Raw genomic sequence first — 27,731 nt, forward strand, 5'->3', positions numbered from 1 at the left:
TTAACAAGGTATTTACTTGTGTTGTTGAGCAAAAAATGAACACTGCTAGTCTATTGGATTAATTTCATTAATGTTAAATCATTTAGAGATAAATTCAGGGTAAACTAAAATTATTTCATAATTGATGAGAATATTGTGTATCCACTAAAACAAAACAACAAAAATGAGTTCTCTAATAATAATGCTGTTTTGTATGCAAAAATAATCAAGAAATAAAAGCTCAAGCTGTAAGCTAATAGTAAGGATTTTATAGATTGAAACTTAACTCCAGGAATATACTCGATACCAGTGTGGGATGATAGATTTGGTAGAGGTTAACATACATAGATGCCATTAACCCAAAGGCTCAAAGTACATAAATACAATGTTAGTACAAATAGTCTATTCATAACACTTGCCCAATTTGCTAGTAAGCTAGGAGTGTCAGCACATTGGGACCGGGCTAAATTATTTAAAAAGGTTGTTTGTCAACAAATTAAAATTAATGGAAGGGTTTGAAATTTTCCAAGTTTCTAGAAAGGATGTATTCATTAATTTCAATAAAGAAATGTTATCCAAAATTTAGCAGTCTCTACTTGATAACCCAATAAGGCAAGAGAATGACATAGGCTAGACTTAATGTTGGTTAAACTTAATAAAGTGTAATTTATTTTATTTTTAATTTTAGAGTTTGCTTTGTGAATGACAGTGATTTGACAATAACATAACTGTTACATGCCTGAAAAAGTTAAACAAGATCCCTGAAATTTGTTTACCACTTCCTTTGCCTCCATCTTGCCAAAATTCTTATAGCATATTCAGTACATGGGTGCTTTTTAAAAATAAACTCAGGAAGTCTCTTGATGACACACATTGTAAAATTTAAACTGTCTGTTGATGGAATGTCCACATGTGGAATGATCTTCCCTAAAATAACTCAAAACAGAAGGCTATAATTTTTAGTATAAAATCCTTTAATATTTCAAAAGATATATATAATTATATAGATGCTTAACTTTTAAATAGTTTCATTGTTAATTTGAAAGATATTCATAATTGTCCTTCCCATATTTAAGTTTTTTCCTCCATTTAAAAAGTANTGTAAAAAATGTTGTGTAATATAATACAGTGTCTCCACTTACAATAAATTAAAGGAAAAAACATTTTGCCATTTAAAATAATTTCCATGATAATGAGTATTAAAATTAATTACCACTTAAAAATAATTTGTAAATCCAATCATTCTTATGTTATAAATCCAAATTCAAAGATGTAATTTTAAAACTTCTAATAAATCCATATTTTTAAATTAATCAAGCAATAAAGCTATTATAATTGTATCACTGTTACAGGATTTTACATTTAAAAAGATTAATTTCTTAATGCATACATCAGTGTTTTTCAACCTTTTTATCATTGTAGACTGGTAAAATCATGGATAATTTTATGTGGACTAAGTAATTACTTGTGACTATGAATTATTTTTATTTATTAAGCTTATATATGCTTATCTAGAGTTATTGTATGCAACGAAGTACATGCAGTAAGTCTAGATTAATATTTAAATATCATCCTGCAATCAACTGCACCGGCTTCAATACAGTCAAATATTTTACTACAAACCAGTGATATATTTTCATGGACCAGCACCAGTCCAGGACTAGAAATTGAAAAACACTGGACTAGATTATTAAATATTGTTAAATAACCAAAAATAATTTCAAATATGAAGGTAAAAACAAAAATTTCTATTCAAAGAAATTTACCATTATATTGCAAATCAAACATATAATGTAATAATTAATAGTAATTTCTATATGTTTTATCAATATTTAAATAACTAATTATATACAAATCAAATAAAAATTTTAATTTCTAATAATGAATGCTAAATAAAAAATACTATTTTCAATATAAAAGCAATTACAACCATTCTATTAGACTATGTCAGTTGAAAAAATAAAGGACGATTTTAACTCTTATTCATTACAGTAAAGATTCTATTTAACGTCTATTGATTAATTTGAGATAAAATGACAATTGAATTTTATAATCATGGGATTATATTAAATAATAATTTTGAGTAAATTTCCAATTATCAAAACTCTGATAATTAGCATTTTTGTAATCACATGTTTTTGATGTATTGATATTAATATGATACATAAACATATTCAATTTCAATCCCTCATTATTCCTTTCAAGTTATGACCAGATATGTGAGTTTGTGCATTTTTGTAGTGTAGTGTGTCACGTTACAAATTTGAGATTGAGGGGTCAGATTTAAATATCCAAAATCAATAAATGGATGCAAACACTCCCTTCAACAAACTGTAAAGAAATACCTATGACTATAATAAAAAAACAATTGATTTATAATTTTTACTCTGCTGTTTATAAAAAGAATTTTACAGCTATTATTTTTTACAGTACTGTTTTTTGTTGTTTATATAATTTATATTCTGGCCTTATTGTAATATAGCCTAATAATCTTTATATTAATTTATAAACTTAAGTATGTGTTAATGAAATAATCAAAAAGACGTGATAAAAGGTACATGTTTGATTCATAAGAAAAAAAAATCATAATAAGTTGTTAATGTGTTAAAATAAGCTTAAAATAGAAAACAAGCTTAAGTCTGAATTTTTTTTAATATGGAACTGTACCTTTTATAGACATTTTAAAATAACAGCTTGTGTTTCTATTAATTGGTTTTTCAAAAGGATAATTGTTTAAGTTATTGATGTCATATAACACACTTGCACTGCCAAAATGCACACTGTGTAATTTATTTTATTTTTAATTTATATATTAAATGATGTTTTCATTTTAATATGTAAAATATTTCTCAAATTTTGAAATATTTAAGTTATTAGTTTTCAAATGTCATAAATTTCAATAAGCTGTAGAGTTATCGGTTACGTTTTATGTCCTGGCATAATTGAAAATGAACAGACTTTCTAACAGTTCCCCCAACCTTCTGTTTGAGTGACAAGAAAGTCAAATAAAAGTCCTTGCCATTTTTAAAAAGAAATTGTTATGAATAGTTTATTAATAAAATTTGCTTATTCTTCAATACATTTTGAAACAGATTTAACTGAATATATTGATCATCTATTTTATCACCTAAAATGACAAATATTAAAATAAGTTTTTGAAGATTTTTGCAAAATATTACTATTATGTATACAAATTTTGGCAACCATAACAAATCTTATGGAAACTAATTTTTTGGCTCCCTCTGTATATATAGTTATTTTTCTTAAATACCTTACCATATTTATTATTCCATTGTTGTTATGATATTTTAACTCTTAATACAGTTAAAAATTTACAACACTTTTGAAAACATACATAAAGCACATTGAAATACAAAAACCTATAAAAATATATATATATTTTTATTTAAGAAAATAATAAAAGTTCTTTTTACATATTTAAATCATTTTGATTTTAGACTAATTTCTTTATTTAGTTTTATGAACAAATTTGCTTAATTGAGGTTCTGTTGCAAATAAAACAGACTTATTCAAAATTTTTATTTTTTATTTATTTTTATTACACAACATTTTTACTGTAAAAAATGTTGTGTAATATAATACAGTGTCTCCACTTACAATAAATTAAAGGAAAAAACATTTTGCCATTTAAAATAATTTCCATGATAATGAGTATTAAAATTAATTACCACTTAAAAATAATTTGTAAATCCAATCATTCTTATGTTATAAATCCAAATTCAAAGATGTAATTTTAAAACTTCTAATAAATCCATATTTTTAAATTAATCAAGCAATAAAGCTATTATAATTGTATCACTGTTACAGGATTTTACATTTAAAAAGATTAATTTCTTAATGCATACATCAGTGTTTTTCAACCTTTTTATCATTGTAGACTGGTAAAATCATGGATAATTTTATGTGGACTAAGTAATTACTTGTGACTATGAATTATTTTTATTTATTAAGCTTATATATGCTTATCTAGAGTTATTGTATGCAACGAAGTACATGCAGTAAGTCTAGATTAATATTTAAATATCATCCTGCAATCAACTGCACCGGCTTCAATACAGTCAAATATTTTACTACAAACCAGTGATATATTTTCATGGACCAGCACCAGTCCAGGACTAGAAATTGAAAAACACTGGACTAGATTATTAAATATTGTTAAATAACCAAAAATAATTTCAAATATGAAGGTAAAAACAAAAATTTCTATTCAAAGAAATTTACCATTATATTGCAAATCAAACATATAATGTAATAATTAATAGTAATTTCTATATGTTTTATCAATATTTAAATAACTAATTATATACAAATCAAATAAAAATTTTAATTTCTAATAATGAATGCTAAATAAAAAATACTATTTTCAATATAAAAGCAATTACAACCATTCTATTAGACTATGTCAGTTGAAAAAATAAAGGACGATTTTAACTCTTATTCATTACAGTAAAGATTCTATTTAACGTCTATTGATTAATTTGAGATAAAATGACAATTGAATTNCTATTTGAAAGCAGCTTTAGATTATCTTAATTTAATCAAAATTAAATCTTAAAAAAAATGATAATCAAGACACTGAAAGTGACCTACAAAATAAATACTTAATTTCATATCTTCCAATAGTTTCTAAACTGAATATAAATAAAGGTCATGTTTTTAGTAACCACTTTGCAGGGGAGGGTATATATAAAAGTTTTATTTCTGTTCTAATAATTTTTTTAAGAATGGGTGCCATCTTGAATTATCTGCAAAAAATTGCAATATTTTAAAACACCACAAACTTTTTACTTGTAGCTGCTCAAGTTATTTTATGTATATAAAGAAACAGAACTCATTAGAAAAATTAACAATAAAAAATGTTTGAAAATTGGCATGAAACAAATTAATTTTAATTTGCATAACAAGGATATTATGTATAAATGACAAAGTCACAAAATACATTTTAAAACATCCCACAGTAAAAATTAATCAATTAAAATTTCAAATCTCACAATTTTTAAGAGAGTATTTCTTTAATTCTAAGGTACAAATTTTTAATGTAAGCTTATTAGAATCACTGATATCTTACATTCTCAATGTGAAAAAACAATCCAAAGTTATTATTATCAGATCATATAACGGATCAAGTACCAATAATAGATGTTCAACTATATTGCTCAATGATCACATCAGTTCAAATTGCTTAGAGGTTTTGCTGGTAGTAAGTATTTAATTTAAACTCTTTTTTAATGCTTCAAATGTACATTTCAAGAATACATAATATANATCTCATAGTATAACATACTTCTCCACAGATAAGTTATCCTATGGAAAAAAAGGCGAATAGCTTGGAGCCCCAAAATCAATCTATTATAAGAAAATATTTTTCCCCCAAAAAAATGCCTGAAGTTAACATTTCAAATTTTCCCCTAATAAAATTTGCCTAGGTCCCTCAAGCTATAATGTGTCACTACACTTCTTTTCATTAAATTTATACTGAATTATTTTCATTTATGTTCTTATAACAATCAAGGCTTTATTCATTTTATATTTAAGTGTTCCAGTCGGAACATATTAACATATTGACTGCCACATAATATAGAATTTAAGAAATTTAAAAATTAGTTTTAAAAATTACATCATACATCACTTTACTTTCCAAGGATATTATCGCATGATTTTGCACTAAAATTTTTCATTTATGTTCTTATAAATATCAAGGCTTTATTCATTTTATATTTAAGTGTTCCAGTCGGAACATATTAACATATTGACTGCCACACTGCCATTTAGTAAAATGCTCCTTAATGCTATTCTCAGTTAAGCGTGTTACGAAATACAATAACTTAACTATAACATTTATTCTTCTGCCAAACTTTTAACATAGGCTTATCTTTAATGAAAGAACATTACATGAGTTATCTCATAGTTAATGTATAATTAACTATGAGATAACTCATGTAATGTTCTTTCTGTTCTCTCAATAATCTCATGTAATGTTCTTTCATTAAAAATAAGCTTATGTTAAAAGTTTTGCAGAAGAATAAATGGTATAATTTATTACCTTTTCAAATAAGCCAACTACAAGGTAACTAACGCAATCAACTCAGATAAAATTAAATATGATTTTAGGAATAATAATAACAACAATATATGTAGCATAGACTGATCATAGCAAATACTTCATTTTTATTCAGAACTAAAAACCATAGTTAACATGAAAAAATTGCATTTCATATTCTGGAAATTATATATAATTAATTCAAATTACTTTTCAAATAACTGATTCAACTACAATTATTCAACTAAATGCACTTTAATTTAAGAGTTGAACTTAGTCAACATCAGCAAGAACCAGACAAAAAAAAGAAGGAGAATTACACATATAATAGTTATTAAATTTAATCAAATGTCACATAAAGCTAGACTGAAAAACAGATTTTCAAAGAGTATCTTCAAAGAAATATAAATTCTTGTGTTCTCTATTTATTTATCTGAATTTGCAGGTCTCTGACATATATCTAATCATTATTAGTGGCTTGAATAAGCAAAAGGGAGCTTTTTGAATAAAGTATTTTCCTTAATGTTGGTAAAATTGACCATTGTTTTCATAAAAATGATTACATTTAATATGCCTCAAATTTTTTACACGATTATTACAATGATCATTTATTGAATATAAATGTAGTAAAATGTATTTTATACGAAATTTCTACACTTTTGAAACAAGACATATTTAATTTCTTTAAAAACAAAACTTATCAGGATAGTGTAAATATTTTGGGTAACTGTTTTATTCATTAAATGTAATCAAGATTGAACTAAATTATGAAAAATTAATAAGCTACTTCCAAACAACAAAATGCATATTTTTAAATCTGATAAAGTTATTGGAACATTAAGCAATTTTTTTTTTTGCAATATAATGGATTTTCAGTTCAGTCTGACAACAGTATACTTGAGAACATTATGACTTATTGTAAGTTAATACTACAATTTTTTTATAATTGATAAAAATTTCTATTTTTCTCTAGTAAATAAAAAAATTTAACTTTTTAATGTCACACGTAATGCATTATTTTCCATTCCCTAAATTAAAATACAATCATACACTTGTAGTTTAATATGCAAAATAAAACTATTTGAAATTAAATAATGTCGATCATCAGAAAAACTAATTCTAATAATATTTAATAATAAATTTATTGTAAGTGGCTGTACTGTACAAATATTTTCACAGCATGTGTTTACCTGATTAAATTTATTCGTGTACATTACATATATAAATTTTACTTATTTTGAAAATAAATCAAAAGTTTTTTAAAGTTACTATATTACTGCATAGTTTTTAAACATAAACTCCAAATAATTTAAAGATAAAATTTTCTATTCTTAGATGCTTAAAATAATCTGATGTTTGTTTATTATTTAAAATATTTCAAAATGTATTAATGCATGCAAATTTATTAAAATTTTAAGTTTACAGATTCAAAAAAATAAATGTAACAAAAACTAAATCAAATCAGAATTTTATATATATATATATATAAAACATATAAATTTTCTAATAAATAATTATTCATGTTTACATCTGATAATGATCATAAATTGACAAATATCAACTTTTCTAATATTATATTTCAGTTATCATCATTCAAATGAAAAAAATAATAAGCAACTATTTAAATACATATTATTATTCCATTATTAAAATTAAAATAATAATGTTGTCAGAGATGATACAAGCTAATTGATCAGATACAATTTGTCCTAAACACCATTAAAACAAATATTTCAAACTATACAAAAAATGTGTAAAAAAAAAATAAAAAATACTTCCTTAATACGAAAGTTTAAGTTGAATATATTATAAATTTTTGTAAAACTAATGTATTGAACAAGGAATTCCAGCTTTTATCTTATAAAAATAAAACTTGTTATAAGAATAAATGAACATGATAAAATTAATCAGGTAATCATATAATATAAATGAATATTTTTAAAATATTATGAATATTGAAAACAAATCAATGATTAAAAATTATTCCAAATTTTCAATGCAATACACATAATATTAGAAAACATTCAATTTGACAAAACTTTTTATCATTCATAATTATTTTTAAATCCATATTAACTAAATATTTTAAAAATTGAACAAAATATAAACACTTACCGATCATCTGCATAATTATATCTGTCAAATCTGTAATTAAATTTAAAACCTCAAATAAAAATAAAATCCAAACAAGAAAGTAGTATTTCATAAAAATTCAATACAATTCAATATTTACTGAAATAAATTAGAATTTTAAATAAAATATATTAATTACATAAAAGTATCATTACAATATATTACACAGAACAACTGATTAAATTGATAAGGACTTATTAGATTACTGTTAATCATAACTATCATTCTATTAAGTGTGAATCTAGGTTATCAACAATGTATGACTTTGCTAATTTTATTTTAAGAAAGAAATTTAAGAACTTCCTCTTACAACATTTGCAAGTTGTCTGTAATAATAGTGACAGCAATGGCAAATTCTGGAACAAAAAAGAAAATGCTCCATTTTGACCTTAAAGGACAATCTCAATAATCAAGAAAAACAAAACAGAACACAGGTAGATCACAAACGTTGGCTAAAAACTTTAATTGTAACATAAAACAAATTCAAGCTATCAGTGCCATTAAAGATTAAAGTTAGTTATCTCAAAGAATGTAAGAAAAACATGCCAATGAAAAAAACTAAATGAACTTAACTGAACTTAACAGGTCAGTTTCAATAGTTTCCTGCAGAAGATGATTTCCAATAAGTAAGCCAATGTTAGCAATGAAATGATCTAATTTGCATCTGAACTGAGTATTTAAAATTTCTATACTAGTAATGGGTGGCTAGATAGATTGTGAATTTGTTACAACATTGTCTTCTAGTATTACAACTCAAACTGATTGTATATACAACAAATAACACAAAATAACATCATTATTTCAGTCACATTATTTCAATTCAAATATTTTCCCCTGAATGTTGTTAGAAAGATGACCGGCACGACTCTATTGTTAAAGGAAAAGTATAATGTACAGGGGCAATCCACTACTAATTTGAGGTGGAGAGCATATATTTTAAATTAAATAAATTAAAAATAGCAGCCCAGCATAGTGAGGATGTCACAGTAAATAACTGCTCATTTATATTATTATTAATTAATGAAAATAGTACTCTGTATATGTAGCCATATTCCATTTGCTTAATAAATTACATCAGTTACATCACATTTGGCATATTGTAAATCTTGGATAATTCAAAACTTAATACTTCAAAGTCAAAATTATTTCATCCTTGAATTTTGAACTAACAAGAATTTCCTGAATAATTTACTAACTATATGAATGACTTCTAGTCTTCTAAAAATAATGATTTTGTGAAATTAGCCAACCACAATCAAGTATTTATGTAACTTATTTTTATTTCTAAATACTGCAATTTTTTTTTTTTCTAAATACTGCAAAACGTTACTAAAATATTTAAACTATTAAATTTATAGTTCAAACAAAAACTACATCTAAAAAGAAAAAATATGTTTCATTGAGATAAATCTCAACACTTAAAATCCAAGTGCTTTTTTTTATCATCATCAGAAGTGCACATATGAAATTATCAAGTTTACCTGTGTTTCCTTCACTGTAGAACATAGAAAATGTTTATCATCATTTATTTAAAAGCATTCAAATTCCTGATTATGAGTAAATAAGACTTAAGAGTTCTTAATTTTAATGAAAGGTTAGCATTAAAAGATTATTTCAATAAAGCACTTTCTTGTTAATTTAGGTTTTAGAGTTGTTCTTTTATCATATTTCATTTAATTAAATTCAAAATTACTTTAGATAAATGATTAATAGTTCTCATTCATTGTTTTAATACATAACTATTAAAACTAAAATAAGAACTGATATTAGACGAATTTAAGGAATTATGTCTACACTAAAATATATTTATATTACAAAAATATACTAGCAATGTCTATTAACTGATCATTCTTTCAAAAACTTCTTATAATTATTCTTACCCGTATTCATCATAAGTTCTTCTATAACAATAATAATCATCTCTTAAACCTGGAGAGAGAGGTGGAGGAGGTCGACGGTCATATGGGTCTGGATAAGGTCTCATTCTTTCTCCAGCATAATTTCTATCTGCACCAAATCCTCTTTCGGGAGCAAACCCTCTGTCAGCTGGAGCATATCCTCTATCAAGTCCATATCTTGGCATTGGTCGATCAGAATATGGAAAAGGTGGTGTCATAGGTGGTGGCATATTTCCCATTCGAGCATTTCTAGTATTAATATATATTATAATATTCTGAATAAAATTCATAATTCATAATTTACATTATGAATTTTGTTCAGAAAATGAACAAAATAAAACTTAAATATAAGATTATTAAATCTCAAATATTAAAAACAGTAAAATAAAATTAGAATTTGAAACAAAAATACAAATAATATTAAATATTTAAAAACAAAATAGGTATTCATTCAAATTAGAAAAATCATGCAATCAGATTAAAGTTTCTTTCAAAGTGAAGTGTGCAACAAAATATATACTTACGGATTTCTTGGACACTCCTTAGACCTATTACAAAAAGAATTTCTGAAATTAAGCTTCTTATTCCATATACTTTGTTTATTAAATTTCAATTTTATTTAATTCTACCATAAAACAGATTATTGCTAATTTTGTATAGATCAACAAATAATTAAACAATTACAGTATTCTATCTATCTAAAATTTCAAATACAATTCATTATATACAGTCAACTTGCATTAACAAATCTCCAGGGGAGTAGTAGTAGTAGTAGTAGTAGTTCATTATCAAAAACTCATAACAAATTTCAAGGTCACTGTCAAGATTGTATAATTCAGGGAGTTATGGATTAATAGGCAACTGAAATCTCTAAATTATATTATTTTGAATTAATTTACTGTATAAGGTTAAATAAAATAAAATTTATTTACAAAAACAAAGTGATCAAAATGATTTTCAAATTAAACAAAATGAGGAAAATACTGTATTTGCAGTTTGTGTGTGTGGAGCCATATATCAGAATGGTTAAACAAAACAAAGCTAAAAGAAATCCATAACTTTTTTTCAGTTGAAAATTGTTTAAAAAGTAATAAATATTTTTTTGGTGCCAAAAGAGTAGAAAGAAGCCAAATTTGATCAAAGTAACCAAACCTGTTACTCCCTACAGTATGTGTTTGCACAGGACCACATCCATTTAAAGGGGGGGGCATCATTAAACTTTAACCCCTATTTTCTGAGTACATTAGAATGGTCCATTAAAATCAAATATTTGAACTGCTCTATAAGCAAAGATCAAACCAGTCTTTGCTTACTAGGAGAAGATAGTTTATTCTACTCAAAACAGAACATTTATTACAGCCACTTTGCTTTTTACACTTTTCACTGTAAATAATAAAATGATTATTGGAAATAGGGTTACAGTGGTGCCTCGTATAACAAACGCTGCAAACAACAGACTTTTTGTTTGGCCGTTACGTGACTCGAGCAACGGACTGGCTTTGAACAACGGACTTTCCGTTCGGCAGTTACGTGAGGCAAACAACGGTTTTACTGCGAACAAGCGCGAATGATGTTTCCACTCTTTTGCCGTTGCCAATGACAATCTGCTATTTTTATAATATATTAGTATTATTAAAATATATTATTAGTATATCTGAACTACAGATCTCCCGTTGAGATTCGGCTTGCACCTTTGTTTATTACATACATCACCTCAGTGCAAGGTATTTACATTTATTCAAGTGTTGTGCAAATCATAGCTTCTAAAAAAACAGAAAAGTGATTTCAATTGAAACAATGCAAGACATCATCAGAAGGAGTGAAGGTTGACAAAAACTTCCTTGTCAAATGGGGAGAGATTCAGGAGTTTACCAACACTCATTATCCAAACAGAGCGCTGAGGCCAACAGGATCAATGATCTCTACAATGATACCCTTGCCCATCATTTCCGACAGGTGTTGAAGAAGAGAGAGAAACAGACCACATTGGACATGTTTTTCAAGAAGCCAGCTGCCAAAAAACAAAGGATGGAACAAGAGGAATGACCCCGCAAGCTCTGGTAACCTCTCCTGTATCTGACTCCGATTAAAAACAATAAAAAGAGACCTTCTGCATGTGTAAAAGTCTGTATCTGTATGAATGTGTAAAGAAAGTGTTCCTCCACTCCTCCTCATGACATGTGACTACCTGGCATAATTGGTGACTGCTCCAGTTTCATTTTTTTTTTATAGTACAGTACAATTATTTTATGCCGCGGAACGAATTATATGTTTTCACATGTATTTCTATGGGAAAATGCGTTTCGTATAACAGACTTTTCACTTAACGGACGTGCACCTGGAACGGATTAAGTGCGTTATACGAGACACCACTGTATTTCTTAGGGGTTGCGAAGGTTAATTTACAGTTTATTTTAACGAATTCTGATAAAACTTTTGTTTACTTTATTCCATAAAAATTAACTTTATAACAATGACATTTTCCTAGGACAACGGCAAAATTCACTTTATCACTGTTCATTTTAAGGCAAGTCAACTATATATGCAGTGCTGTCTACCTTTAAAGAGAAGAAACAAATCCACCTAAACAATTATTTTATTAAAATCATTGATTCAGTCATGTTCAAAATAAAATAATAAATTTATACAATAATAAAAGAATAGCATTGGAATATTTCTTCTAGAAAGTAGAAAAATTAGCTAATTTGAAAAAACTTTAAAGACAACTGAAAAAATAACTGCAAATAACAGATCTAAATAAAATCTTATGGATCCACGAGATTCATTATTAAATACAAAGAGATGATATTAAAAACAAAATGAAGTTAATAAAGGAAATAATTAATTAATTATTTATTAACACTTGCACTTTAATTAATTATTTTTTCGTTAACATTGTAATTGGATGGGTATACAGTATGTCACAACATACAGTATACCCATCCAATTACATTTGAATTTTGTTTTCTATTCAAATTTGTACAATCTTTAGAACCCATGATGGCTTTTGAAAAAGTTGAAAATGTCAGTTTCTTTAAATTTTTATTCTTTACTGGATTAATTATTTAGTGTAGTTTAGAATTTTTAATGTTAAATACATCGAGTATTTAAACTGTGGTTGATATTTAAAATTAATGTATTATCTGAATATATTGATACTAACCAATGACCTTGACGACCACAGCGATAGCACTGTCCTTTACCTCCCATTCCTGGTTTAGGCCGAACCTTGCTATGAGAAACCTAAAATTTATAGAAAAAAATTTTATCAACAACTCAAGTTAATTCATTATAATAAGTAAATATTTAATGAAGTATAATCAATTGAATAAAAATTGATCCATCTACATGATAAATTATGGAAGTTTAGTTTTAATATAATTTATATTATTGATGTAAAATAATCATACTAAAAGATTAACAAAATCACTACAAAATTTATTTCTTTATAATAATTTTAAAATGCACAGATGTGTTCATACCCTAAAAGTTTTAACTGAGTTGTTATCAANAATACAGTACTCGCATTTTCTCGATTATAATGCACACTTTCTTTTTTCCGACTTAATTAATTCAACTCAGTTCTTTCCATTCACTCCTGTTACGTGTATATTGATGATGTAATACATGTAGTATTACGTCATCGATATACAAGCGCGTCCTATCTCTCCATCACTTTGGTTTTGGTTTTCATTAGTTTAATCTTATTTTAACTTTAAAAATACTATATTTTTTTAATATTTAATATTTTCTTAAGTACAATAAGAAAAATTATTAATTAATAAAACGATTTTATTATTTTTTCTCATAATACGATTTCATTACACTCCGCAATTGTCATTGGACAATCGCGTTTTAAAATGCACAGATGTGTTCATACCCTAAAAGTTTTAACTGAGTTGTTATCAAGCAAAACTAAATAATAAATCATTCACTATTTTTGTTTAGATATAATTAAGAAATAATAATTCATATTATTATCACAAGAAGATTATACATAATTGTTAACTAAACTGACAAACTGTAATAAAATACTGTTGGCACATCTTTGGGTCCATATTTTGAAACAATAGAAAAGTAATTGCCTTAGAGCAGTGTTTTTCAACCTGTGGGTTCAACCTTCGCGACCCCCCAGGGGGTTGCAAAGCCTTACACAGGGGTCGCGGGTAGAAGAAAAAGACAAGTGTTTGTAGGTCTTACACTACATTAAAAAACTACAATTTCAGAAAGAATTACGGCCCATCCCAGAAAATGATAGCGGAAAAAGCGTTGAGCTGATTTGCAAAAGAGAAATAAAAAGTAGAAAAGTAGAAGCTGAAAATTCTGATCCTAAAGAAAAAAAAAAAAATGTCAACAGCTCCCTGTGCCGAATGTTATAATTAAAGGAAGTTTCATACTTTGTGTGTGTTAAGTTATTGTCGATTCTTCTGAAATTTTCACTTTAATCAACAATAATTTGTCTCAACAGAAAGAAAATTAAACACATAGTTTTTAAAATCACTGATATAGTTTTAATATGGCCCTAGGGGGGTCGCCAGAATTTTTTAACTTGTAAAGGGGTCGCGTATTCAAGAAGGTTGAAAAACACTGCCTTAGAGATTAAAAAGCAACTTCATTTTAAAGTGAGTCACCATTTGTTTCCAAATATTTCCAAAAAATTGTTGCAATCATAATCACCGAAAAGAATAAGCATAATAATACATATTTTATTAAATGATGACTATAACAAACTGTTTGAAAACATTTGATTTAAAAATCAAATAATTAAGATTTTAAAAATTGTATCTTTTAATCTCTTTAAATACTGTATTATTAACAGCTTTCTGTAAGATCTGTTGGTATAGTGTTCAAAGCATCTTATCAAAGCTTTGAAGCATGGATCCTATACTGATAAAAATTAAATGTTAAGCTGGAGCCATTAAGTGCAATTGTTTGAGATAGGAATACATTATTCAAACCATTTTATTCTGTTAATCTTATATTATAATTGAGATGGGTTGATAATAATAATAATAATAACGATAATAATAAGCACAGAGCCCAAAATGGTTAGGAGTTGAAAGTCAAAATTTGGTACACAGTTAGGGTATGTTATGAGAATGTACACTAAAAAGGGATTTTTCGAAATTCCCCCCACAGGGGAGAGGGAGAGGAATAAATCATCCTGAAGTACCCAGCTTCTGCTGTACTATTTTAGATGTGATTTCTTGTTTTTAACTGCATTTTAGTAGGGTATGCCATGAAATTGCATCCTAATAAGAAATTTTTGGAAATCACACCGTGCAGGAGAGGTAGTGGATTAAGGATTACCTTAAAGGACTTGACTTCTATTGTACTATTTTAGATGTGATTTTTTGAGTTTTTGACTGCATTTCAGTGCGTGTCATAAGAATGCATAAGGAGGTTTTTGGAAATTCCACCCCCAAGGGAAGAGAAGGATAGAGTTAGTTTTAGTCATTAAAAAGTGTAAGTAATAAAGAAGGAAAGTAAATAGTGGCATATTTAGTATACATTTTGGCAATTAATAAATATTTTAATCATTTCCACTTTTTGGATTCAAAAACTCTTTTTCCACTCAAAAACAATATACAGTAAAACCTGTCTATGGCGACCACTTTTTGAAAGTGGTCACCATAGACAGGTTCCTTCAAAAAGTGGTCTTTTAGACAGGTGGTTGTCCGATACAAGTGGTGCGGTAATACCATATTTCCGTATGTATTCTGCGCACTTTTTAGCCATTTCTACTAAGCAAAACTCAAAGTGAGTAAAAATAAGCAAATTTTTTCAGCAATACAACTATATTGGTATTGTATTTTATTCTTATTGAATTGATTTACAGGAGTTTGTTGTAATTTTATAAGACAGATTTAATATCAATATTTTAAAGATTAATACAGTACTCGCATTTTCTCGATTATAATGCACACTTTCTTTTTTCCGACTTAATTAATTCAACTCAGTTCTTTCCATTCACTCCTGTTACGTGTATTCTGTCATCAATATACAAGTGCATCAATATCTCCATCACTTTGGTTTTGGTTTTCATTAGTTTAATCTTATTTTAACTTTAAAAATACTATATTTTTTAAAATATTTAATATCTTAAGTACAATAAGAAAAATTATTAATTAATTAATAATAAAATGATTTTATTATTTTTTCTCATAATACGATTTCATTACACTCCGCAATTGTCATTGGACAATCGCGGAATGTAATGAAAGGAAGGTTGCCTGTAAAACTTATTTTTGCATTAATGCATTTATTCTTTTTTGAATATTTTGCATGTGAAAATTATTTGGATATTATTTTTCTAAAAATATCATGGAAATAAGACAATTGATACAAACTATTTATCGCACAAGTACTGTATATGAGCTTTAAAAAATTAATAAATAAAATAAATTTTATCAAATAATGAGATCAGCCGATTAATTGTATTGTGTACAATATTTTATACCCCTAAGGAAAATACTGTAGGTCTATGGTAAAATAAACTGAGTTTTCCCACAGGTGGTCGTTTAATACAAGTATGAAGACTCTATGAATAAAGTATTCCGTGCCACAAATTTTTGCTTGTTTTGACAGGTGACCGTCAAATGCAGGTGATCACCTAAGGAGTATTCACTGTATAAAAAATAAATGAATTTGAACAAACATTCGAATTCATTCCAAATTCCAAAAATTCAAAATATAATGTTCCACACAAGATTTTTTAGATTTTAAAATTTAAAATTAATCATTTTATTCAGAAAGATTTCTAAGTTTCTTTCATTACAAGCATTTAGCTTTCTGAAGTCTATGACAACAATTGTTTGACATTGACAACCGCAAATTTTGCGCCAATAAACTGCCTCGACTTGTTCGATTATGTTATCAATTCAATTTCATATTTCTTTTCACTTCGCGGTCCTTCTCTCTTCTTTTTCCGTTACTTAAACGTGTAGGTCATTTCACTGTTATCCACATTTGATATCATTTATCACATACAGTACTGCCATGACGCTCTTGTCTGTCCACTACAACTGTTGAGAATTAACATGATTGACAAAGCATAGTGACAGCAGGCCAATAGAGAGCAGGGTCCTTGCCATAATGCGCTTTGTGCGCCAATTTTCATACGTACGTTAATTAATCAAGCTGAATATACTATTCGTTGCAACACTAATAATTATTATTAAGAAAATTGATATAAAATCACATTAATTGTTAATTATAGTCAACAATATTTGATTGTCAATGTTATCATTTTAATGCATTTTGTAAATACTTATCTCTTATGATTAAATTAATTTTTTAAACTTCATTTTAGTTCTATTGACTTTAATATGTTAATCAGGTATTTATCTACTACATAATTTAAAGAAAAGAGTTATTTGTTATACAAAATAATTATTAAATAATCATTAGGCATTACCTCAACTGTAATTTTTGATCCCATAAATTCTGTATTATTTAGAGCTTCAATTGCACTTTTGGCTTCTTCTTCACTAGACATATGCTATAAAAATATTTCTATTTTAATTATTTAATAAATTACAATATATATAGAATAGATACAAATGCTATTATATTTTTTCATACTTCTTTCAAATTATTCTAGAAATAAAAGCCATTTTAGCAGCAATATAACTTAAAATTCTTAAATGCCAGATCAGTTATAAGAAATGTTGAAATTTTGCATGGAATAATCTGCAGGTTATCTATGTATAAATCTAAATCTTATATCTATTTATAAATTAAGTTAACAGCAGATAAGAAGTCTCAATACATTCCAAGAAACCTGATTTTATTGTCTATCATCCTGTCATATTGTTTCAGTTACCATAGTATCAATTCAATTAAATTCTTTTTAGGAGTAAACTTTCTTTGTTCTGTATTATTATTTCCTTATTTGTCACCAATATCTATTAGTACTTTCAATTGTTTGTTTCAGCATTCTTTCTTTACAGTTTTTTCTATTTTTTACTTCTCAATAAAATTTATAAATATGAATAAAACAGATTAGAAACTGAATTATAATATTAAACATCCTGAACATCAAAACTCCAGTTTGAAAATCTAAATTCAATGGAAAACAAATGTTTTTGATTGCCTTAAGCAACTATTATTTCATTTACAAAATTTCTGTAACGTCATGATGAATGCTTAAGGCAATCAAAAACATTTCTTTTCCATTAAAGTTATATTCTCAAATTGAAGTTTTGGCATTTGATGAATATTTTAAATTTAAATAGTTTTTTATAATGCTATTATTCATTATTTTCGAATATTTTAAAATTGAGTTTTTTGTTTAAAATTCTTTAACAGCCTTAATTTTTATAATTTTCTTTTATCCACTGACGTTCAATTGCTGTTTGTATAACGAATGTTTCTTGTTATATTTTAAATATTAGGGATGGATCAAATACAGATGTGAGAATCAACAAAAACAAAGAAAAAAAGCAGATGATTTCATAAGAAGCCAGGATGTCAACTTTCAGAGTATCAACTAACACTTTCTCAAAGTCAATCCTGATACTTTTGCCTCAATTATTAATCACTTCTCGGAAATTTGCACTTTTGAATACAATAAAGGAAAACCAATTTTAGGCAGTTTCTACCATTCTCATGTTGTCAAAATCTTTGTTTTTGCACCTCCCTACTCATTTCAATTTCTGTTTGTGCACTATCCAATATATAAAATATTGTTCAAATTGAAAGCTCTGCCTCATTGAAAGCAGTTTCTGACACTGAGGACTGTTTTCTGTGTTTCCAATGTAAGAAATATTGTTTAAATTCAAATACAGTTTAACCTGCTTATAACGTCATCCATTGGACCGGCAATTTTTTGACGTTATAACCAAGTGTCGTTATCTGCGGGGTTGTAATTTCAGACCCATAAAAGTATCAAGTCTGTTTAAGAATCTATTATAAAATTCATCTAATTTTATATTGTATGTATAAAAGTGCAAGCTAAATGTTTAAATCAACTTTATTTACATTATTATGTCTAAATTTACAACGATGTAATTAAAAATTTCAAAAATTATTTTTTATAAGAAATTTTTATTTATCAAGTTTCGATAATGGCGGCACTTTCGGTTTTGAGAATAATGTCCAATCAAAAGGCAACAAAAAGTTAAATTAAGCAAGAAACGAGAAAATTATCATCCAGGCGTTAATAACACCTGGATGATAATTTTCTCGTTTCTTGCTTATCTAACAATGGACATGAAGTCAATATCTTTTAGGTTAAATTAATGTATATCAATTAAAAAGAAACAATAAAAATATTCACTTAAAAAAAGTCAGTTATTTTAGATTGTAGGCATTTTTCACCTAAAAATTGTTTATCAATGTCATTTTCTAAGTCATAGATTTTGTTCATTATTTCCGATGAAGTTTTACGAGACCTGTAAAACATTTTCAATAATTTTATCGCATTACTCGCTTCCTTAGTTGACGGCACTGTAGTTTCTCTGTTTGATATTTCATCTTCTTCATTATCATCATTATTATCATCATCATCATCCACATTTTTTTCGTCTAAACATTTAATTTGCTCAATAATATCTGCATCTGTATAAAATTGAGATGTTATTAAATTTTCATCTACACACTCATATTCAGTAGCAGCAGATAACAAAAATTTGCCGTTTTCTGAACTCTGAAGTGTTTTAATTAATTCCGATAGAGGAATGTCATCGTCCTCATTGTCATCTTTTGTAAATGTAATAGCTGTTTGACTATTACACAATTTTGCATGGAGAAAACAGTTTGCTATTATTAGCAAACTAACCTTACACCAAGATTTTTCCAAAAAATCAACTGCATCTAATAAAGAAATTGCCATTTTATTTTTATCTTCCATATTTGTTATAATTTTTTGTAAAAGAATTTTTCTGAAGTGAGATTTAAGGCTTCTTATAATTCCTTGATCCATTGGTTGAAGTATGCTAGTACAATTCGGAGGAAGAATACAAGTTTGATGTTATTTAAATTTTCTAAAATTGGATGTGCTGGGCAATTATCGACAAGGAGTAAAACTTTTTTCCGTTTACCAATAAGTTCTTTATCCCATTTTCGAATTTCTTCTTAAAAAATCTCAGACGTCATCCATGACTTTTTGTTCGCTTTGTAATTTACTGGTAGTGTTTTTATGTCTTTAAAACATCTTGGATTCTTTGATTTTCCTATTACAAGAAGTTTTCTTTTGTCTGTACCAGTCATATTAGCACAAACAAAAGCTGTTATCCTATCTTTCGCAAGTTTTCCACCAACACACTTTTCGTTTTTAAATTTAAATGTTTTATCCGGTAAAAGTTTGTAAAATATCCCAGTTTCATCTGCATTATAAATGTCTTCATCTGCATATTCTCCCCTTAGTTTAGGCCACACATCTCTTAACCAGTTTTCAACGTCCAGTAAATTTACACTTTTTGCTTCTCCACACACTTTCCCAAAACTTATGTTATGTCTTTGTTTAAAACGGTCTAGCCATCCATTAGAACATTTAAAGTTAGTATCGCCTAGTAGTCGTCCAAATTCTTCTGCTTTTTCCATTAGTATCGGTCCATTTAGTGGTAAGTTGGAACTTCTGCATTGGTTAAACCACTTAATTAGAGCGTCATCAATATTGGCTTTTTCACATAACTTAATTTTTTTCACTTGTCCCTTGCCATCTTGAAAACTTTTCAAAATTTTCTCTCTGTTTTTTATTATTGTGCACACTGTAGAATTTGCTAAACCAAAGTCTCTGCATACATCTGCCTTTTTTCTTCCACTTTCAACTGCTTTAATTATTTCTACTTTGCAGTCTAACGTTAACGCTTTCCTTTTTAAGCTAGCCATTTTATCTGATTTGATGCTAAACTACAACACGAGTATGAGAGCTATGCAGACTAACCCACTGTCACGTCGTTTAAAGGGGTGGCGCATCTCACCCCACCGAATCAGGTGGTGACAGTACCACCCACAATCCTTCTAGGAAGCGGACTCTGACCCTAGGACTGAACACGTAGTATTTTCTTTGATAAATAAAATTTGTAATTTAATTTTGTAAATTTGAGAGTGCTTCAAATATGACGTTAAAACAGGGTTTTATGTCGTTACAAGTGGGTTTTTTAACATTATCTAGTATAGTAAAATCGTGGGACCGATAAAAATTTGACGTTATATTAGGGTTGTCGTTACATCCAATGTCGTTATAATCGGGTTAAACTGTATTATTAAAAATGCATTAATAAATAAAATACAGAACGGGAATTGGTAATTTATGGTTTAGCCTAGTGGCAAGTAGATTCAGAGACAAGTAAATTCGACTTAAGTCGTTCTCCTGGAACCAATTACCGACGTAAGGCGAGATATACCTGTATTACTATGTAATTAGCTAAAGTTAATACAGTGTAGGGCCATTAAGCTGCAGGCCAGTAATCTGCAAATTCGCTTAAGCTGTGCAAAAAGCTTGGATCACAGTTTTTTCACACTATGGATCATACAGACCTGGACATGGCCTCACATACACTTGAGACAGGTATTGACAGCTGACATTTTGGCATTTCAAATGACCGTGATTGACCTGCAATGCACTATTGTGTATTAAATATTTAAATGCTGGCAGATTGAATATTTAAAAACTTTGAAGAGATGTTTATAGAAGATTGGTCTTTTATTTATCATTAATTTTCATTTATTACTAGCTGCAAGGACCCGCTTCGCTGGGTTTTTAAAAAGTAACGATAGTGGAGATTAAGCTAATTACATTATAGCCAATCTTACCCGTTTTCACAGAATGCAAGAATTAGGCCCCCCGTTTCCACATTAATTAGAGACCTGGTCCTGATTCTATTTCTGAACGTCTCCTGTTCACATCCAGTCAAACAAACTATTTTCAACATTTTTGGAACATTTACAATCATTCTATAATCAAACCAATATTCAAATTTTATGTTCGAATTAAATTCGAACAAATTTGAACATAAAATTCAAAATAGAGAACCATTTTCAACCACTTTCAAGCCCATATCTCCCGCATCCTTATAGCAATCGAAATGCAACCACCCTGGTGCACGAATTGAGACTCGGGACTACTACCACATACAAACACCATTCATGTGCGATGTGTAGTTTTGGCAGAAAAGTGAAATACAGTAATACCCCGAACTTACGCGATAGGTGGGACCGAGCGATAACCGCGTAAGTCAAATGCGCGTAAGTCAGGGTATAATTTCACAATTTGTGTAAAATCCAAGTCGGATGTATGTAAGCTAATAAATGTTCTCGTTAATCTTATCTCGTCATTTGATTCGTTCAGGGTTGCAAGAAATCACCGCATAGAGTCTCTCGAGTCTCCGTAGATATAAAAAACACAGAAATAAATAACACAAAATAAATTGTAGCTATGTGTCGATTCCGCGCGACACGTCCAAACATGTTAGCCGAACAACAGTGTGGGGGGAGTGAGTAATCGAGAGTTGCGTGGTGCTCAAACAAAAAACGAATCGACGAGATTTGAAAATCGCGTAACTCCGGGTAGCGTAAGTCGCGGTATTACTGTATAGGGATACACACGTCCATTTTTATATATAAATATAGATGTACTATCAAGTACATTCCTGGCCCCGCATGGAGCATTACCAGGAGATAAACAATACAAATATGTTACAATATACATTCGTAGAGAAAATTAAATAACATTAATTTTATTTATCAATAAAAAATAAAGTTACTTAAAATGAAATTCAAATACAGTATTAATCTGTTTTATCAATGCTGAATGTCAGCATTATGGAGGCCGCCATTGTGACCAATTCACACCTTACAATGCTATGAAGTTAATCCATTGTAAATCGCAAAACAAAAATTGTCTCATATTTTAACTACAGTGTATTATTCTTAATTCGATAATCTGATAAATCTTGTAATTGTATAAATATGAGTCACAAACCCAAAATAAATCACTTAAGTTTCTGAACCCATAGCATGCACATCATATTTGCTTTAAAAATTTTTACACCATGAGTAATAAATGTAAATACACTTCATATCATGTTCAGCAAAATGTGGATGTCATCAAAACAATACAAAACAATGAAACTCACATTAAAGTAAGCAGGAGTCAGGCATACCTTAGTCAACACTACATGGATAGATCAAAGATGAAAACAAATTAAGTACATTTTTTATGAGCTTAATGATGGTGGTTTAAGACGCAAGAGAGCCAGAACAGCAAAAGATCTAAAATTAAACAAAGCAACTTTTAATGCATTTTGTCAGGCTAGAAACAATGGTATCCCTATTTCTGGTCCAGTCATCCAAGCACAGACAGAAAAATTATACAAGGAAATTCATAGTCCTGATGCAGATCCTAAGTTTACAGTTTCAAGTTGCTTGGTTGAAAAGGTGGAAACAGCAACATGGCATTTCAGAAGTAAAGAACAATGGCGAGATTAAATCACAGACACTGTAGCAGCAGAAGACTTCATTTCCAAATTTCAATAATTCATAGAAGAACAGCAGCTAACAGAAGAGATGATTTACAATGCTGATGAATCGAGACTTTACTACAAAATACTGTCTGATAGGACTTCAGCCATGAAGAAAGACAAGACCAGCAAAAACAGTAATAAACAGATCAAAGATAGACAGGGTGACAATGTTATTTTGCTGTAACTGGACGAGTCATCACACTTCTTTGTATTGGCAAGCTAACACCTCTTTCTATTGGCAAGTTTGGATCCCCAAGACGTTTCCACAACATCATGTCATCATTACCACTGGACTACAGTCACAGCAAGAATTCCTGGATGACAGCAGCAATTTTTGAGAAGTGGTTTTCACCAGACATTCATCCCTGATATCCATAGGCACCTTAGAAGCAAAGGAATAGAACCACAAGCATGCCTACGTCTAGACCAGGGGTGGCCAACAAGTCGATCGCAATCGACCGGTCAATCCCAAAAATAATTTTGGTTGATTGCTCGCGATGTCTTGACTTAATGTGTTACACTTGTAAGTTGTAACCGAACACAACACGTGAATGTAATGTGCAAATGCAACTGTAGTGATATAGGACCTCCTCGTTCTCCCTCAGATGCGGTTTTGTTGGTCCATGTGCAATCCATTTGCTTACAGTTGTAAAAGGGAAATAAGTAATGTAGACAAAGGGTAGTAAAACAGAAAAAAAGAAGGAACAGAGAGAGAGTAGGTCAGGACATAATAGAGAGAAGAAGGGTGAAGTGGTGGTCCCCGAAAGTGACAACATTGAGTTTCAAGTTGTCTTCTGTTTAAAATGTAAGTACCTTTTCTTCGTGTTTTAAATTAAATTGTGGCTTTTCCTTTCTATCTAAACTTAGTATGTATTTTCACACCTCCCTCCCCTTGCCACTTAGACCAGGGATGGGCAACCTTTTTCTGTGTAAAGGCCACATTTCAAAACTTTTGAACTAACGCCGGCCATATACAAGATAAAAAAGGGAGAAAATGCCAGTAAATCACATTTATTTATTCATATACAGTAGATCCCCCTATAAGAGGGTAGATACGTTCCGTTCTTTATGAATCAATTTCGTAGGAATCACAGCCAGACACGTGTGAAGTTTACGGACTACAACTGTTTGAAAGGTTTTCTTCCATAAAATTAATCGATTCTAGACTAATCCAACTCAACATTTCCAAAATACGTATATTTTTTTGGAAATAATCCGTATAAACTACGCTATAAACAAAAAATTGTAGGATTACTTACCGAGTGTGCACCATTCGATATCGCCGTTGTTCAAGCTTGTTTTCGTTGCAGAACAGCTCAGCATTCATTTCATTCATTTCATTTATTTATTATGAGGTACACAAATTGTGTTACATACCTGGCTCTGCAGGAAGCACTACCAGGTTACAAAAAACGTGACAAGAATAACATTGGTTACAGTTAGGATAATATAGGTTAGGATAAAATACAATGTAAAAATGTGGAGAAATTGAACAAGATATACATATGCAAAATACAGAAAGAAATGAGAACAGATACAGATGGATATACAAAGTATGTACATATGCAATAAATGCAGATACAGGCAGGATTGAATAGAAATAGGATATGAAAAAATCACAGACAAATATATACACATACATAAACCTACACATATATACAGGTAATACAGATACAAATCGGGAAAATCAAAATTAGAATTAAAGTAAACAGATACAATTATGAGAGAAAATAATGAGGACATATACAGAATAAATTATATACAATATTTACATTGAGTAAGTGAATACACAGAAGAAAGCATGACAGATCAGTGCAGAAGTGCTGCACTGCTTACACTGAACACATTAAAAAAAATTAGTTATTGGATATAACAAAGTATACATAGACGACAGTGATGTTGAACCAGCTGCCTTAACTTGTGATAGTGGTGTGGGAAATCTTGTTGTGGCTTTTTGCAAGCCTTGTGAAGGCGAGGTAAATATCCTTACTGACCAGTAGGTCAGAGAGGTTGCAAGGCCAGTCAACGTTCTTCTCATTTAGCAGTAGCCTGATGTTCAGTCGATCATGTTCCAGGGTAGGGCAATCAAAAATGTAGTGCAAAGTGCCGTCCTCTTTTTGACAAGTAGGGCAGAGATGAGAGTCCCTGTTGGTGAACCTGGAAAGGTAGCTTGCAAACTTCCCATGGTTAGTGAGGAGTTGGGTAGAATAGTAGTTAGGGGTGAACCAGTAGAGGGTGAAAAAATGTTTGAGATCTGGGATGAACTGAAAGGTAATACTGTTGTTATTGTTAATCCATGAAGTTTGCCACTGCTGCAAAGTTTCCTCCCAGAGGATATGACGAAGAGTTTGTCTGCTGAGTTTGCTATAAATAATAGGGAGTGTTGAGTCCCCAGCTGCCCGTTTAGCTAGGGCATCTGCCCTTTCATTTCCAATGTTGCCCTGGTGTGCACAAATCCAGGAAATGATGAACTTGTTGCTGGCCATGTTTATAAGATTCCTGATTTCTGTTGCAAGTGGGTAAAGATTATTTTTCATTTTTTTTTTTTCATTAAATTTATCAACATAACTTTTGTTATATGCCTGATATCGCATAGCATAATCAGGTGTTACGTACAGAAATTACATATTTACAATAATTACATTGCAGAACAGTCATATGTATCAGTTGTACAGTGAATGGAGAGGGAATAGATAAATGTAATAAAATTAACAAAAGTAACGTACAAATGACAGTATTTAAAATACAAAATGTTAATTATATATAATTGCTGCCAGAGCAACTTTTACAATTAAAATATAACATGTAGTACAGCAGAATTGAACATAATTAATTGCAGTTAATATAAAACCTGTAACACCGGTATCGTACACAAAAAGAGATTTGAAAAGAAAATATTAAAAGATATGTTCAGGATATAATGTTATCGTAGTTGGTTAAACACCTATGTAACAATAAATGCTATAAATATCACAACGGTATTACAATGGTACAATAAAAATTGCAATGAAATACAGTAGATAATCACAAGTATACATTACAAACACCACTAAAGTTTTGCATGCACAATATGAAAGAGCGAGATGATAGGAGAAAGTTACTCTTATGTCACAAAAGTTTTGCATGCATCACAGATAAATACAAAATACAGATAAATACAAAGTAGAACAAAGTAGCAGAAGGTAGGTTTTCTCCCAACCACTATAGCAGTGTAACGCAGATAACCATAACCGCAGAAAACCAGAGCCACAGATAATATTGAGCACATGCATATTTGAAGAGCATTTCTAACATGAGCCGGTGTGTAACACAGATAACCAGGTATCCACTGAAAACTTCATGTGGAAACTTCATGTGAGAACTCCATGCTAAATATGAAGACACAGCGTGTCTAACCACAGTGAAATCCTTAAAATAAAATGAAAGTCACTTCCAGCGCTACAAAGTGGTATTGGTGGATTACGGTTGTAGCCAAAATTAAATATATGTCAAATTACGATTTGACCACAAAAGATCTTCAGATTTAACAGTGACTGCATAAAGCACACTAAATACACAATCTATTACAATGCAGAAGAATAAATAAACGGAGTGGGTAAGAAAATAAAGCCATTCTAAAACATAGTAACACCAATGTAAATACACAATGGAGGCAGAACTCAAGAGATAGTAGTGACCTGAAAATATTTTTCAATTAATTGAAAAAGTAGGTCATGAGTTTCCTTGTCAGAAGTGAGGTCATGAATTTCACAAGGCCAAGGACGATTATTACTATTCAGGAAAGTGCGCAAGTGATGCCTTTCAATTTCAGTCATGGGGCATTCAAAAATATAGTGATAGCTGCTATCATTAATTCCACATACAGGACAAAGTTTGCTATTATGTGACGTAAAGCGACTGAGATAAGAATTGAAACGGCCATGGCCAGTGTAGAATTGTACAGTATGATGAGTAACTAAGATCCAAGTATTATGCAAAAATTTTAAAATATTGGGGAAAAATTGCTTAGTAATAGATATGTTATCATCCCAATCACGTTGCCAGTCCATAAGCATATCTTGACAAAGTATCTCTTTCAGTACCTTTGTAGAGATCTTGTTGTAACTGACGACAATATTCTGGTCAACAGCAGCTGTCTTGGCTAGATGATCTGCTCGATCGTTACCCCGAACTTCACTATGTGAGCGTATC

The 27,731-nt window shown here is 29.0% G+C and overlaps 1 protein-coding gene and 1 pseudogene across 3 annotated transcripts in view; both read right to left on the reverse strand.

Annotated features, from left to right (window-relative positions):
* Positions 1 to 17,620, reverse strand: part of LOC111642695 (RNA-binding protein lark-like) — a 95,940-nt gene extending 78,320 nt beyond the window's left edge. For 2 of the 3 annotated variants that reach the window (XM_023389074.1, XM_023389073.1), the window contains exons 1-5: positions 17,489 to 17,619; positions 13,235 to 13,314; positions 10,596 to 10,619; positions 10,054 to 10,320; positions 8,156 to 8,185 (exon numbers count right to left, since the gene is read on the reverse strand). In XM_023389074.1, coding sequence (XP_023244842.1) covers positions 8,156 to 8,185; positions 10,054 to 10,320; positions 10,596 to 10,619; positions 13,235 to 13,314; positions 17,489 to 17,569 — 482 coding nt within the window. In that variant the 5' untranslated portion in view covers positions 17,570 to 17,619. Of the gene's footprint in view, positions 1 to 8,155; positions 8,186 to 10,053; positions 10,321 to 10,595; positions 10,620 to 13,234; positions 13,315 to 17,488 lie in introns of all 3 variants that reach the window. The other variant, XM_023389072.1, reaches the window with a different exon arrangement.
* A 45-nt stretch (positions 17,621 to 17,665) lies between these two features.
* On the reverse strand, positions 17,666 to 21,150 carry LOC111642696 (annotated as a pseudogene).
* Between the last annotated feature and the right edge of the window lie 6,581 nt (positions 21,151 to 27,731).

The sequence above is a fragment of the Centruroides sculpturatus genome, unplaced genomic scaffold (assembly GCF_000671375.1).
Source record: "Centruroides sculpturatus isolate CEXI.00-Female unplaced genomic scaffold, Cexi_2.0 scaffold1589, whole genome shotgun sequence".
Classification (NCBI taxonomy): Eukaryota; Metazoa; Arthropoda; class Arachnida; order Scorpiones; family Buthidae; genus Centruroides; species Centruroides sculpturatus.